This window comes from Dromiciops gliroides, chromosome 6 (genome assembly GCF_019393635.1).
Source record: "Dromiciops gliroides isolate mDroGli1 chromosome 6, mDroGli1.pri, whole genome shotgun sequence".
Lineage (NCBI taxonomy): Eukaryota > Metazoa > Chordata > Mammalia > Microbiotheria > Microbiotheriidae > Dromiciops > Dromiciops gliroides.
The window spans coordinates 13,066,621-13,082,638 of record NC_057866.1 but is presented as its reverse complement, the minus strand read 5'-3'; the positions used below and the strand labels follow the sequence as shown (position 1 = coordinate 13,082,638).

The 16,018-nt window shown below is 53.0% G+C and overlaps 1 protein-coding gene across 1 annotated transcript in view; it reads left to right on the top strand.

Moving 5' to 3' along the window:
* Window positions 1-843: 843 nt before the first annotated feature.
* Window positions 844-16,018, top strand: part of FADS2 (fatty acid desaturase 2) — a 39,424-nt gene continuing 24,249 nt past the window's right edge. The window contains 4 exon segments of the mRNA XM_043970206.1: window positions 844-1,118; window positions 1,120-1,149; window positions 1,151-1,183; window positions 14,430-14,540. Of these exon segments, the coding sequence (XP_043826141.1) occupies window positions 969-1,118; window positions 1,120-1,149; window positions 1,151-1,183; window positions 14,430-14,540 (324 nt within the window). The 5' untranslated portion in view covers window positions 844-968.

Below are 16,018 nucleotides of genomic sequence, written 5' to 3'. Positions count from 1 at the left end.
GGCCCAGTCCTGCACATCCAGGCCTTTTCAGGCCCCCAAATCCCGTTCCCTATTGCACTATCCTACCTCCTCGGTAAGAGAGGAGCCGCATCTGGGAATATAAAGCCAAGGGTTCATTCGGGGTTCAGTTAAGGCAAATGCCCTGCAATGCCATTCTCTGATGCTTCCTACTTGTATGACCCTGGACCAGTCCCTTCTCAAGCCTGAGCCTGTCTCCTCCTTGTGAGCATAAGGGATGCATCTGAGCGCTGCCTGGGCCCCCTCCTTCCTGAAGGCCTGCCGGAAGGCTGGCTGAGGGCCTCCCCTTCCTCTGCCCTATCAGGTGAAAATCTGGAAGGCTGCAGACAGCGTGTGTATATGTGTGTGTGTGTGTGTGTGTGTGTGTGTGTTGTGTGTGTGTGTGTCCCGGCCATCCAGGTGTGTCCTCCCAGTTCGTGCTTTCAGGTGCCAGGGGCCTTCTGCTTGCTGGTCCTGGAGGGGGAGGGGGTGCAGTTGGCAGCGGGCCATGCGGGCCAGCCAGCGGGCTGCGGGTTGGTGGCGGAGTCCAGCCCGCTGGCCTTCGAAAGATACTCCTGGGCCAATAGCAGGCCGGCGACCCCTCCGACGGCGCACACGGATTGGTGCAGAGGCTCTGCTGATCCCCTTGGAAGCCGGGCCGCCGGGGCTGGGGGGCGGGAGGGGGGCTGGGTTCCCCCTCCTCCTGCGGGGGCTGGACTGGGGGAGGCGGGGCTGCGGCGGGAGGGAAAAGTCCACCGGGGGCCGGGAGGGGGCGGGGCCGCCGGGAGGGCACTGGGGAGCCCGGGGCTACTGCTGAGGGAGGGTGGGCGGGGGCAGGAGCTGCAGACAAAAGCGGCGCGGGAGGCCGGGTGGCCCGGCACAGGCGGCCGGAGCGGTGGAGGCTTCGGCAGCTGCGGCAGCGGGTAGAGGGTAGCGGGGCTGGGGCTGGCAGCCCGGCGGCCGCAGGCGCCATGGGCAAAGGCGGGGAGCAGGGAGATGAGGGCTCCGCTGAGCGGGATACCCCAGCGCTGCCGACCTACAGCTGGAAGGAGATCCAGAAGCACAACCTCCGCACCGACCAGTGGCTGGTCATCGACCGCAAGGTGTACAACATCACCCAGCTGGTCCCGCCGCCACCCGGGCGGACATCGGGGTCATCGGCCACTTCGCCGGCGAGGATGCCACGGTAAGGGGCGGGGCGCTCCCGGCTGGCCCGCTGCCCTATCCTACGGAGCGCGCCCGGGCCAGCGTGCCACCTCACTCCCTCGGGAGACCTTCAGGGCGCCCCTTGTATCTCCCCACTCTTTCACCATCTTCCCCCTGCAGCGGTGTGCCCTTAGGTCCAGCCACCCGGCTGGTTCACGCTCCCGCTCCCGGCCCCAGCAAGGCTGAGAGGGCCGGGGGGGGGGGAGGGGGTCCGAGGAAACGGGGTTTGTGGGGATCCGAGGGAACGGGGTTGGGGATCCGAGGGAGCGGGGATTGGGGGGATCCGAGGGAGCGGGGATTGGGGGGATCCGAGGGAGCGGGGTTGGGGGGCAGTCTGAGCAGCCCCGCGCAGCCCTTTCAGCTCCACCGTAATTCACCAGGTGGGGGAAGCAGCTGGTAGCCCCGCCGGCTTCCACATGGCCAAGCCGGCCGTTTTCCTGCCCTCCCGTTCCCCCACCCAGGGCCCACATTGTCCTTCGGACCGGGAAGAAGGAGGTCCCTCGGGTCCCCACAACCTGGGGTTTACCGCCAGAGGATGTCAGCGATCCCTATCCTGCCGGGGCCCTGGCGAGGGGGTTATTCTGGGTCATCCTCGGGGAAACTGAGCTTGCGTGGCCTGCGGGCTTTCTCAGGCCTGCCAGGGCTCGTCCACCCCAACCCCCCTTCCACATCCCAGTCCTTGAAGGAGTTGGCGGGGTCCTGGGAGGGGAGCCAGGGTTGCCAGCTCACCAGAGGCACCAAAGATGGATGGAGGGAATGAAGGGATGACACGGGGGCCAGCCTCTTCCCCTGCTCAGGGGAATCCTCCCTTGGTGCCTGAAAGGCACGTGCATGCCCGTCTGTGTGCCCGGCTCTGGAAGAGCAGAGGCCTTGGTCCTCTTTGAACTTTGTCTCTGCTCCAGAGCCCAGCACGGGGCTATCTGCCTCTGGACATAAACTAGGCAGGGGCTTCCATTTAATTAACGTTGGTTGGGTCAGTGAAGGCAGGTGGCCTCAGAGGTGGGTACAGAATGGGCAAGCCCTGGTCAGCAGCAAGCAGGCACTGAAGCTGATGGCGGGAAAGTTCTGGGGACCAGGGGGAGCAGGAAGAGGGGGAGGGGAAGGTGGCAGAGACAGCATCTTCCCCCAAGGTCTGTACACAGAGCCCCAGGTTTGGGTCAGTCAGGAGGCAGAGCCTGCAAAGACTAGGCCCTCTGCTAGTGGACTTGGAAACCTCGACTTCACCCCAGGGAAATGTTTGCTCTTAGTTTATCTCCCAGAACAGCTCAGGGCCAGAGACCCTTGGTAAATCACACAGTTTTAGTCTGGAAGGCCAGGGGGAAGGACTGATTTCATGTCTTTCTCCACCGTCATTCTGGAGGATCACTGGGGCCCCTTCCCATTTCGGGGACATGGCTTCTTCCAGTCTCTGGGGTATGCTTAAAAGGTAGAGTCCAGGAAACCCCAGTTCAAAGCCTGCTTCTATAATTCTTACTAACTGTAGATGTGGGTCAAGAATGAATCATCCACGTCTATCTCGCCCCGCCCCCTGATTTTTTTGTTTCAACAGGATGAAGAACACAGCAGAAGGAATGGAATAGGCATTTATTAAGTACCTACGCATGCCAGGACACAGCGCACTTTTACAAACACAACTCATTTCATCTTTACCATAACCCTGGACGATGTAGGTAGGAGCTTCACCCAGCAAGTAAGTGATTTAGGCCAGATTGTGACAGGTGGGTCTCCCTGAATGGGAATGGGTATACTGCCAATACCTGCCCCTCCCAGGGTTGTTATAAAGGTCCCATGAGAGAATAATTGTAAAGTGGCCTGTGCACACTGTAGCGAAATGTTAGTCTGTTGTTGCTTGTTGTTTTACTATTATTAATAGTAGTAGGTATAATTATTATCATCATCATCTAAGCCAGCTCGCTCCTAAGGCAGTGCGACAGAGCACTGGGCCATCCTGGAGTCAGGAAGACCGAGTTCAAATCCAGGCCTCAGACACTCCAGTATCTTTGCCAAGAAAACTTCAAAACCTGACTCCTTTGACCCTTTGATTCTTTTGCATTGGGGTGATCCATCTGGCACATTCCCCTCTCTTTCCTTGCTGTGTGGCTCTCAGTGAGTCACTGCCTCTCTGCCCTCTCAGCCTTGGGTTTGCCCCTCTGCAAAGTGGGGGTAACGATCTTCGCCTTGGAGTGCTTTGTTAGGCTCCAGGATCTATAGAGAAAGGGGACCATTGTGAGCCAGAAGCTATTATCTTTTCATGCTTAGAAACTCAGCCCTACCCTCGCCTTAATGAGCACATCTGAGCAGAGAGCATGGTATTTGTTCTGAAAAGTTTTATGCCAGTCTCTGGGCAGAGGCACTCCGAGTCCCAGCGAGGCCTGCTGGGGCAGGTTCCTCCTGCTGTGTCGAGGGAGGGCTGGGAAGGACACTTTGCCCACCTGTGGGCTGCACGTTAGTAGGAAGTCCTTTGGTTCCCAAGGAGATTCCTCAGGGTCATCCCAAAGTTAGGAGGGCTGGAGTGGCATCTAATCCGACCCCAGAGTAGGTCAAGAACCAGTCCCCTTCTCCAACATCTGCAGAAGCGGTTTGTCCGGTTTTTGTGGGGAGCTCACTACCTGCCTCCTGAGGCATCCTTGTATTCTGGGATCTTTGCCCTTACTCCAGGCCAATATGTCTCTAGCCTGATTCCGCAGCTCTGGTGTGTAGCCTTCTGGGGCTGAGCAGATAAATCTCTCCTTTCCACCCAACTGCCCTCCTGTACTTAGCCACAGATCTCAGCCATGACCCTGGAAGGGCTCCCTGAGGCCCTCTGCTGAGGCCAAGGGCCCAGAAAGGCTTTAGTGATTCCCCTGAGGCATTGGGATGAAGGACCGAAGGTCCAGGCCCAGCCTCCACAGCCAGTGCTCTTTCCATGAGGCCCCTCTGCCTGCCCCCTTCTCTTCATACGGAGTGAAGCCAGTCCTAAAGCTGTCCTGAGAGGATGGTGGGGTTCAAGACCCTTGATGATTCTCCCCATCGTACCCACTTGTTGCTCTGTTGTTCTTCATGACCCCATTTGGGGTTTTCTGGGAACAGATACTGGAGTGGTTTACCATTTCCTTCTCCAGCTCATTTTACAGATGAGGAAACTGAGGCAAGCAGGGTAAAGTGACTTGCCCAGGGTCACCCACTTGTCTTCAAATGGGAAAGGAACTGCCTGAGCATCTTCTCAAAGAACAGCAGGTTATTCCCAACTTAAGGACATTAAAGAGACTATTCCCAGCCTAGGATGTGATTCTAGGAATAAGGAAATAGGTTGGGTTAGCCTACCATCTGATGCCCCGGATTGAGGCAGGGTGCCACAGTTTAGGAGGGGCCCTGATAAATTGGGGGTATCCCAAAGAGGGCAGCAGGAGTCTGGGCAATGTGAAGAACTGGGGACAGGTAGCCTGGGGAAGGGAAAGGACTGGGCAAAATGTGGGGGCACCAACAGTTGTGTTCAAGGCTGAAGGGCTGTCCCATGATCAAGGGGTTAGTCCTGCTCTGTTTGGCCACAGAAGATAGAATCAGGAGCCGTGAGGGGGACGGTCAAGGAAGAAAACCAAGGCTGGGTGTTAGAGAAAACTCCTCCACAATGAAGAGATGTCCGGGAGGGGTATGGGTGGTAGCGAGCTCCCCTCACCGGAGGGAGAGAGAGACAGAAGCAGAGAGACACAGAAAACAGACAAAGACAGAGAGAGAGACAGACAGACAGACAGACAGAGAGAAAAGGAGAGAGGGAGAGAGACAGACAGACAAGAGACAACCCTAAATTTTGTATTCCAGAGGAGAAGGTCTAACTGAGGCTTAAGAGAAGGCACTTAGCCCCTGTTGCTTCCCTTTAGAAGTGGCAGAGTCAGAGGTCAGACCCAAGTCTGGAGGTGCCCACCCCACTGGCAGCCTCTTCCTGGGTGGCTGGTCTCACTGGTGGGTCTGTAGGAAACTTGGCCAAGGAGGGGCACACAGGCCTAGGCAGTGTGGTTAGGATGGAAAGGAAGCGGCATTTGGGTAAAGGATGAATGGCTTCTTTGATGTGGGAGACCTGTGGGACCTTGGCCCGGGACTCAGTTTCCTCTTTTATCCAGGAGAGGGCCCCTTAGGTCAGTGTTTAAGGAATGTGGAGGCGGGAAGTGACGTGAAACTCTCCTTTGGTCATTGACCTGAGACCCTGACTCCAGGGGCACTGTCTGCCCTTCACCTGAGCAGCTACGCATGATATTCCCTTAGGACAGAAAGTCTTGCCAAGGGAGCTATTTGGCATGAACCCCCCAAAGAGTGCTGGAAAAGAGGGGCATGAGTTCCCGAGCCTTTCCCTCATTGGGGACCATGTGGCAGCACACCTGTCCATGGACTGACAGGACTTTGGAGCCCCCATTTTTTCAGAAGGGAGGGACTCAGCCAAGGTCACACAAAACTAGTCAGCGATGGAGTCAGCATTTGAATCCTGAGCTCTTTGGTGCACCCGGATGACCAGACCTGTACATTCTGGAGGGAGGATTTCTGGATGGCACCAGGGAAGGGTTAAGAAGAACACACCCCACCATTCCATTATTATAAGTTTAATAATAAACAATTTCTAGAACTAATAATTAATTTTTTTTGGTTCATAAGTTATACAATCTCCCCTGTCTCAGTTTCCTCATCTGTGAAATGGGAGGATTATACTAGTTGGCCCTCCGAGGGTCTAGGATCCCTCACCAGGATTCTCAAGCACCTTCCGCTTAGCTGTCTGTGACAGGTGCAAGGGTTCTTATCCCCACTGACTGAGGGAACAACTGAAGCCTGCAGAAGGGAAGGTAGCAAGTGACCCATCTAAAGAGTCCAACCTCTAGTCCCTCTGCTTCCCAGACCCAGTGAGGCAAGGAAGGGACGGAAGGGACGCGAGACCCCTTGGAGGAAGAGGGGTGGCACAATGTTAGCCGAGAACAGAGTTGTGTTGGTGGGGATGTCGTCCTAAGAATGGAAGCCTTCCTGGTGGGAGGAGGCATTGCTTCCAGGGGAGAAGGAGATTGCAGGCTGTCTTCTTGCCCTTCTTGGACCACCTATGAGGTCTTGAGTCCAGTTCAAGAAGGCTCTTGTTAAGTTGGAGGAGTCCAGAAAATGGCGGCCTCTGTAGGTTGCTGGGGCCTTGACTGCCTACCACAAGGGGAAAAAGAGAAGGATCCACTCTGAGTACAGCCTGCCCCCAAGACCCCAAGGCCAGCCAGCCTGTCCTGTTTCTCCTTTTTTCCATGCTGAGTATCCCCCCCCCAGTGCCGTCAACTGTCCTCAGATGAAATGGATTCAAGACTCTTGTCATTCTGATCCCTTTCTCTGGGTGTACTCCATTTGACCCATCCGTCCATCCATCCATTTCCTAAGTGAGAAGAGACCCTGGCCCCAGCATCTTGCTTTTCAAAAGGACGGCAAGACTTTCCGGTTATTCCTGATTAAGCAAGATTCTAAGAAGAAGGATGTAACATCCTCTCTCTCCCTCCCTCCCCCCTCTCTCTTATTCTCTCTCCTCTCTCTCTCTGTCTCTCTGTCTGTATCTGTTTCTCTCAGCCTCTACGTCTTCCTCTCTGTCTCCCCCACCTCAGATTAGCACACCATCTAGTACATCCAGCTGAGATCGGGTGCTACACTTTGTGAGGGACACCTGTAGGTGTAGACAGATACTTGTAGGGACTTGGCCAGGGTACACAATAAGTGCTCATTAGCTGCTTGTTGAGTTGAATTGAAGAGGTCCCAGGTAGGCACAGGATGGCTGTGTACTGAGCAAGGGAGAGGCGGTGGCAGCTGGCTTAGGCACTCTGGCCATGGTGGGGCCCAAGTTTAAGACTTCATGCCCACCACTGCCTGGGGCATGAAGAAAGCACCCTGTGGGGTAGGAAGAGCACTGGGTTTCCAGCACTTTGGACTGTGACTGCTGCCCTCTGGGCTCCCTTCTGGGCCTTTGCAGGAGGCAAAGGACTGGGACAGATTGTTCCCCCTCCCTAACACTAATGGTTGCCTTGGCCTTGTTGAAATTCCATCCTTTCAGACCGTTGTCCTCACTGTCAAGCCAAGCAGAAGTACACTTAGTAGGCACCTGCTGTATACCAGGCTCTGTAGTAAGTGCCAGGGCTGATCTCAAGGAACCCCTGACCTAACAGGGGAGCTAACATTCAGACTGTACAGACAAGATAGAGATGTTTTCTATTTGTTTACCTGCACTGCATCTCTTCCTCCCAGCCCCTCCACATCACCAATAATAATAGCTTGTCCACACAGCAACCTTGTAGATGTTACTTTACAGATGAAGAAACTGAGGGGTGGCTAGGTGGTACAGTGGATAGAGCACCGGCCCTGGATTCAGGAGGACCTGAGTTCAAATCCAACCTCAGACACTTGACACTTACTAGCTGTGTGACCCTGGGCAAGTCACTTTACCCTCATTGCCCCAGAAAAAACAAACAGATGAATAAACCGAGGCCAAGTCTCCCAAAGTGTCTGAGGCAGGTTTTGAACTTAGGTCTTCCTGACTCTTTGCCTAATCGACTAGTAAACATAAAGCACCTGTGATGTGCCAAAACACATACGTAAGCATGCCACTTGAGAAGAGTGGGCAAAGCAACATGGGCAGATTGGCAAGTCTGACGTGGCTTCCTCTTGTGCCAACCTGGGAGGGATCCTCTCCCTGTCCTAACATCCTCCTTGGCACGCAATTCCCTCTCCCCCTCCTCAAATGACTGTGTTTTTGTCTTCTGCCTCTATTGGATCCTATCCCCCGGTGCCTAGAACAGGGTAGATGCTTGTGGAGTAACTGTGGTCCTCAGGTCCAGAGAGGGATTGGCCGTGTCCAGCCTGGTTTCCCGGGGGAAGCAGAGCCAAGGTGGGAAGGAAGTTGCATAACAGGCACATTTAGGCTTCTTGTCAAGAGGATTGTAGCAAAGAGGAGCAGTGACTAACCGTGTTTACAAAAGCTCTCCCTGGGCTGAGACCCTGCTGAGGGCAGCGGCAGTAGTGATCCTCCCAGCAGCCCTGTGGTTATGTTACAGGTGAGGAAATTGGGGCCAACAGTGCCTTAAGGGACCTGCCCAGGGCAACACACAGTGTCTGAGGCAGGATTGGAAAAGTCCAACATTCTATATTCTCTACCCACAAGCTCTGATACAAATGCAAAAGTTAAAAAAAAAACAAAACAAAACCCCAACCCCTGCTCTCAAAGTGCTTTTATTCTAATTTTGGTCAGTCCATTTTCCGGCTCTTTGTTTGTTTGGTTGGATTTTTTTTACTAGTTGCTAGGCAATGAGGGCGAAGTGACTTGCCCAGGGTCACACAGCTAGTAAGTGTCAAGTGTCTGAGGCCTGAGGTCCCCTCCTGAATCCAGGGCTGGTGCTTTATCCACTGTGCCACCTGGCTGCCCCCCATTTTCCATCTCTTGTGACCTCATTTTGAGGTTTTTAGCAGAGATCCTGGAGTAATTTGCGTTTCCCCCTTGGGCTCTTTTTGACAGCTGCGGAAATTGAGGCAAACCAGGTGCCCAGGGTCACAGAGGTAGTAAGTGTCTTAGGCCAGATTTGAACCTCGTGTCTTCCCAACTCCCGGCTCCGTACTGTATCCACCTCGTGACGCCCTAGCTTCCCCAAGCTGTTACCCCTTCACCTTTGCAACATCTCTGGATTTTACCCCCTGCAGACCCTTCATCACCTCACACCTGGACTATACGCGATAGTCCCTGGTGTGGCCCTCAAGTCTCTCCCTTCGCCACCAAAGCGATTTTCCTGATGCATAGATCTGACCCATGTCTCCTCTACCCTCCCCCTCGCTCAGTAAACTCCAGGGGCTCTCACTGACCTCTGAGAATAAATGCCAAAGGCTTTGTTTGTCCTTCGTAGCCCCTCTGGCTTCCCCAGTGTTCTTACACCTTGCTGTTCACTGTGTGCTCTCTCGATATCAGGATGCTGGCCCCTCATACCCCGGCTTTGGCCACTCCCTCTGGCTGCCCCTGCTTGTAAAATTGTCCCTCCTCGCTTCAATTTCCAGCTTCCTCCAAGTCTCAGCAACGTGTAGTCTTACTGCCAGAAGGCCTTCCTACCCCTCTTAATTCTCGAGCCTTCCCTCTTGGTCATTATTTCCTTTAATCCTTGCTCATACACGTCCTGTCCGCTTGTGGGCTGCCATGGGTCCTAGCACCTGGCCTATACTGGGCACTTACGTAATGTTCCTTGACAGCCGTGGGACAGAAGCCCTAGGAAGTGCTTTGTCCTATCCTTCCCGGGAGTGTCGGCTGGGGCAGAGAATGGAATAAAGTGACGCCTGCTTAGAGAGAGTGGGTCATCAGGCCTTCGCCCATGAGGACAGCAGGGCCCATTGCAGGAGCTCTGGAGGCCAAAGCGGGAGGTCTGTCCAGAGGCGGGGAAATGGTGAGTTCTTCCTTCTCAGAGGTACAATGTCCCAAGCTGCATGGGGACTCCTTGGAGATGTCATGGAGCAAGTCCTTCTCAGGTACAGGTTGCAGCCCCTTGCCAGGTGAGAGTCTAGGATTCTCTCCTTGGTCTCTTACATTGTTCTCTATGGTTCACAAAGGACCTCGGGCAGTTCTGAGCTCTGTCAATGTCCAAGAAGAGACAGAGGCAGAAGGGGGAAGTCACCCATGGCCCCATTCCTGACTGAGCCCTCTGAGGCTGTCTGGAAATACCCTGGGAGGTAGCCTTGGCTTGCTAAAGGCCGATTCAAGGGACAGGCCAGTGACAGACCGTGCACCTGCTGTCCAAGGACGGGGCTGGCTCACGGCACAGTCCTGTGGGCAGGTCGTTCCCAGTGGGGATGGACTGTGGGGTCATGGCGAGCACTGAAGGCCGGCTCCGCCCTCGTTTTAGGTCTGAGTAATAAGCTTGGAGGGACAGAGAGTCCTGGCCTGGTGAGACAGAAGGCCGTGAAACATTCTCGATAACCCGACTGCAGCCCAGCCCATCCAACAGTGTCTTGATTAAGCACCAACAGCCTCTGGGAGCACGGAGAAGGATGGCTAGGCCTCTGCCTTCAAGGAGGGGGTGATCTATGTGGAGGCCACCCCTGTAGCCCAAGATAGGAGGAGAAAAGTGGGGTTGGGAGGGATGGAGAAAGAGTGCAAGGACAGAGCCAGAGCCCTTCTGAATGGGCCCAGCAGGCGGGGCTTGTGGGGAGACTGGGCCAGGAAGGAGGTGGGAGATGAGCAGCAGCCTCAGGGGAGGGGCTTTCTAGGGGCTGCCCCACCCCCACCCCCAGGTAGAGGAGGGCAGGGGAAGGCCAGGTGGTGGTGGAGAAGGCCATGGGGTGAGATGGAGCAAGGCAGGCCTGAGCTCAAGGCTCTGCCACTTATGTAATCCTGGACAAGCTCACTGGCTCGTTTTGTTCCTCTGTAAAATGAATTGTTGATCAGTCATGTCTGACTCTGCGTGACCCCATTTGAGGTTGGGGTTTTCCTTTTTGTTTGTGTGTTTGTTGGCAAATTTACTGGAGTGGTTTGCCATTTCCTTCTCCAGTTCATTTGAGAGGAGGAAATGGAGGCAGATAGGGTTAAGTGACTTGCCCAGGTTCACACAGCTAGTAAATATCTGAGGCTGGATTTGAATACAGGTCTTCTTGACTCCAGGCCCAGAGGTCTGAGCCACCTAGCTGCCCTTATAAAATGAATGGATAGGACTAAATAATCTCTGGGGGTGCCTTCTAACTGTCCCCTTGTGCCCTTTCAACTCTTCTGGGTTCTATTATTTCTCCTAGCTGATATCTAATGTTCTCTGTTCTTAGGGCCTTCCATTTCTGACACTGTTCTAAGGTCCCTCCCAGCTCTGACATTCCCTGTTCTATGTTCTAAGGCCCCTTCCAGCTCTGACATTCCCTTTTCTATGTTCTAAGGCCCCTCCCAGCTCTGACATTCCCTGTTCTATGTTCTAAGGCCCCTCCCAGCTCTGACATTCCCTGTTCTATGTTCTAAGGCCCCTCCCAGCTCTGACATTCCCTGTTCTATGTTCTAAGGCCTCTTACATCTTTAATCTTCTACATTCTAACATTACCCAGCTGACAGCTTACATTCTCTGTTCTAAGGTCCCTGCCGGCTCTGACATTGCCTGAGGAATTCAGACTTGGGGAGCCAGTGAAAGGCTTTGAACCCCAGGCTGCTGCCTCCCTCATCCATCTCTGCCTCCCCACCCCTGCTCTTCCATCTTCAGGGGCTCTTCAGCCACAACCTTCTCTTCTCGAGGGCTGTGGGCTCTTGGCCCATCCAGGTCTCCCATCCCATTTCAGGGATCCAGGCTCCCGAGGGACTGAGCCCTCTGAAATGGAGAGGCTGAGTTACATCAGTGTGGGTCACTAGGGCATTTGGGGCCTTGTTTCCTGGCATCATCCCGATGTGCTTCTCAGGTTCCTGACCCAATCTGCTTGCTTCCTAGTGGGGGAAGGGGGTGTGCCCTCTCCCCAGGGCAGCTGGGACATTGCCACTCTGCATCAGGTTGTGGGGGGGGGGCTTAGGAAAACTGAAGGCAGAGACTAGGACGGTCAGGCTGGGGCTGAAGCCCACACCCCCTGGAGCTGGACTGGCTCCTGCAGATAGATAGCAGCCAGCCCTTCGCTCTCCGCGCTAGGCCTCTGCTCCAAACCCTGCCATGGCTTCCTGCTGCCCAAGCTCCCAAGCTCAGCGTCTGAGATGCTTTTCCATGCCAAGCTTAGCCCATGCTGCTTGGCTTGGCCCAGCTGGACTGCCCCCTGCCCCCGGGACGTCCCACTCTTGTGCCTTTGCCCACTTAGGCTTCCCTGAGCCAGAAATGTCCTCCTTCCTCGTCCCCACCTGCTGAAATTCTATCCGGGTCCCCTCCCACGTCTTGTGGGAAGCCTTCCTCAGCCCCTGGAACATTGATACCTGTTCTTCCATTTGCCCTTTAAACCCCTTGGCTCCCTGCCCCCTCCCATGTCCTGCAAGCCACAGCCCCAACTACCAGTGTCTTCCCTTCCCCCTTCAATCCGGAACCACCTAATTATTGACGAGTTATTTCCCCTCTTAGAAGGTGAGCCTTCTTTAGCATTCCCAGAGCTTGGCACATCAGTAGGTGCTTAATAAACGCTTGGTCACTGATTAAACCTCTGGAACCTCCCATTGGTTTGTTTCTGGATTAAGAATTTCAGACTTTTGGTGTGTGTGTTTTAGTTGTTTGTGGTCATCTTCTCTTCTTCCCTGACCCTCAGATTGGGAGCCCTGAGGAAGGCCAGGTCTCACCTTTGCCCCGTGTACCACTGCTCCTTCCCCACCAAGAGCTGTGCACACAGCAGGTGTATAATAAATGCCTGCTGGCTACTCTGCCCTTCCTGAGTAGCATTAATAATCAAAGAACTGACAGCTTTAAGGTTAGCAAAGCACTTTTTACCAGCCTTGTGTCATGTGAGCCTCATGACAGCCTTGCCAGGTTGACCTTACAGAGGTGGTCAGCCCTATTTTAAAGATAGGAAAACTGAGGCACTGAAGGATTAAGGGACCAGCCTGTCTGCAGTCTTTCTGAGTTCTGAGGGCTGCACTCTCTCCACCAGGCCACACCAGGCCACAGATCGGTCTATAGCTCTGAGATGTTGTAATTAATATTTGGGGGGTTAGCAGCAGGAGTGAGAAGGAAGGGTGTATGAAGAGTGAGGAAGTGGGTGGTATAGACAAAAAAAATCTCTGGGGACTGTCTCAGATGGGCACCAGTCCTGGCCCTGCTTGCTTATGACCATGAACAACTCACCAGCTCACCCAAGGGAATATAAGCTTCCTGAAGGCAGGAACTGGTTTTGGGTTTTTTGGGGTTTTTTTTTTTTCTTTTTAAAAAATCTCTAGGGCAGCCAGGTGGCACAGTGGATAAAGCACCAGCCCTGGATTCAGGAGGACCTGAGTTCAAATCTGACCTCAGACACTTGACACTTACTAGTTGTGTGACCCTGGGCAAGTCACTTAACCCTCATTGCCCTGCCAAAAAAAACCCCCAAAAACAAACCCCAAAATCTCTATACTAGTTCAGGGCCTAGAGCATAAATAGGGCCTTACCTTCCATCTAGTCCAGTCATTTAGTGCAACACCCTCATTTTACAGAAGAAGAAACTGAGGCACAGGGTGAATTTTTTTTTTAAGTAACACAAGTGAACCCAGGTAGATTTGAAGTGGAGGCTTTTTCCAAGGGTTATTGCTCAAAATATTTGTAATCTGCTTATAGATAAGATACTACATTTGAGGCATGTCAGCCTTTCCCTTTGGCCCCTGCTTTTGTAAACAAGGATCTCCTGATTTGGCTCCACATCGCATCCTAACCCTGGGGGCCTCTCCCCAGGAATCTCACTTCTCCAGACAATGTACTGGGACCTTGGGCACGATCTCTATCAGTCCCTTTGTGTTACAGGCTTAGGGACTTTGAGTCGAGGTCCAGAACTGGAGGGGACCCCAGAGGTCCTGAGCCCGGCCTGTTTTAGGCAGGTGTGGAAACGGGCCCAGAGGCGAAACTAAAGTAAATAGCAGAGCTATATTGTGAGCTTACTTCCTGCTTGTGTGGGCCGAAGTGCCTTCCGCCCATGTCTCTGATCCTATAATCTTGGATAAATTCCCTGACTTTCCTGGGACTGGGTCCTGAACCTCGCTACCTGTCTTGTTGTCCAGAATGGGGGGTGGGGGTGGAACCCATCTTCTACCATCGGTCGCTTGCTGAGCTGCTGTTTAGCAATCTACCGACTCCCACAACCTTGGACTCCTCCCCCAGGGGTCTGAGAGAGAGGCCCAATTCTGAACCTGGCCTGGGCAGCTAATCGGATAACTGCCTGGGGTAGGGGCTCGGGAAGAGGGAGAGGGACCCAGCTAAGGCATGTGGGAAAAGGGCTCAACCTGGACTCAAGGGACCTGGGTTTGAATCTTGTCTCTGCCAATTCATTCGCTGTGTGACCCCTGGGCAGCTCCCCCTTTCTGGGCCTCAGTTTCCCCATCTGCAAAATGAGGACGTTTGGAGTGGATGGCTTCAGCAGGCCCCTTCCAGTTCTCAAACCCGGGTCCTAATCCCGACTGTTCTTTATGAGCAGAACTGCCCCGAGTAAATACTCTCCAGGCCTCTGTTTCCTCATTTGTGAAATGGTCAATTGGACGATTCCCAAGGACCTGTCAAGGTGCCAGTCCTCTGCGGATTAAGCAGAAAGGAGATGTGGAAGCACTGTCAGAGAGCTTTTGTTTATTCTAGGTGCTGTCTCTTCTTCCCATCCAGGACGCTTTCCTCGCCTTCCACCAGGACCTGCATCTTGTGAGGAAGTACATGAAGCCCCTGCTGATTGGGGAGCTGGCCCCGGGGGAGCCCAGCCAGGACCGTGGCAAGAGTGTGAGTCTGGAACAGAGCTGGGGGAGAGAGATGGGGGAGCTCATCGGCACTGTAGTGTGGCCTGCTTGCCTGCCCTAGGGCCCACTCCTCTCCTGCTCCAGGTGCAGGATTCAGTCCAGTTCAACCAGGGCTTATGGGGGTGCAGCTCTGGGGATTCCAAGACAAACAGACTTATTCCTACCCACAGGTATCAAGAGAAAGACTCCTGGGCATGGGGCTATTGTATATCCAGTATCTCACCTTCTATTGAAAGCCCTTCTCATCTTCCTCCCATCCCTCATTTCTGGGCATAGCTGTCCCTGTGAGCCTTCCTTATGAATAAAGAAAAAGTCCAAGTGCAGGATTCTAAATAGGGGCAGAATATGTTAGGATCACCATCTCTCTCCTTCTACATCCCTTACAGGTGAAGGTTCCATTAGCCTATCACACTGAGATGAGCATCATTGAGAGAGAGAGACCAAGAAAGACAGAGAGAGGGAGAGGAAAGAGAGAGAGAGTGAACTTGCCTCCAAGTCTGGAAGACTAAGGTTTCCATTCCCATCTCTGACTCACTCTGGCTGAGTGACTCTTGGCCAGTCACTCAACCTTTTTAAGTTCCCAGAGAGACTTTCTAAAATTATTAAGTTGCATAATAGTCCTCCTACCATTGAAATGACAGATTTTCCTCAGCCCCCCTGCTTACCTCACAGAGCGATCATATTGAGCTTGTAGTCTACTACAACCCCCATCTCTTTTTTCACACAAACTCTTATCTAGCTATACCATTCCTTTTACCTTATCTTGTTAATTATCCCTTTAAAGTTGTCTAGGTGTATTATACCAGGAGTACAAGGGTGGTTTAGAATAAAGAACACAAATAGCATAATTATTTTAAAAACAAAAACATCTGTAATAATTTTATACATACATCTGTCAAATGGTATCCATCTTGGCCAGGGTGGGAGGGGGTGGAGAAAAGAAATTTCCACGTTTGAAAGAATTAGCAAGTTGTGCATAGCAGATTCACAGTTTACATACAATCATCTTTTTAAAAATTCTACTTCTATAGAAATGCTTGTTTTATTACATAAATTAAAAATAAAATAAAAAACAAAAGCATCCCAAACCACATGATTACCCCAGAGATTAAAAAAAACCCCACAAAACCTTGGACGAGGTAGAACACTCATTTTGCTAAAACCCTATAAAACAAAGGGATAGAAGAACCTCTTTAAAACCATGAAAAAGTATTTACCTAAAGCTGAAAGCTAGCATTGTGTACAATGATGAAACCCTAGAAACCTTCCCAGTAAACTCAGTAGTAAAACAAAGACGCCCTCTTTTGCCCTTGTTATTTGACACATTCTATAAATGTCAGTGATAGTGAGACAAGAGCAAAAAATTAAAGGCATAAACACAGGTAAAGAGGAGACACTGAGGGGCAGCTAGGGGGCGCAGTGGATAAAGCACCGGCCCTGGAGTCAGGAGGACCTGAGTTC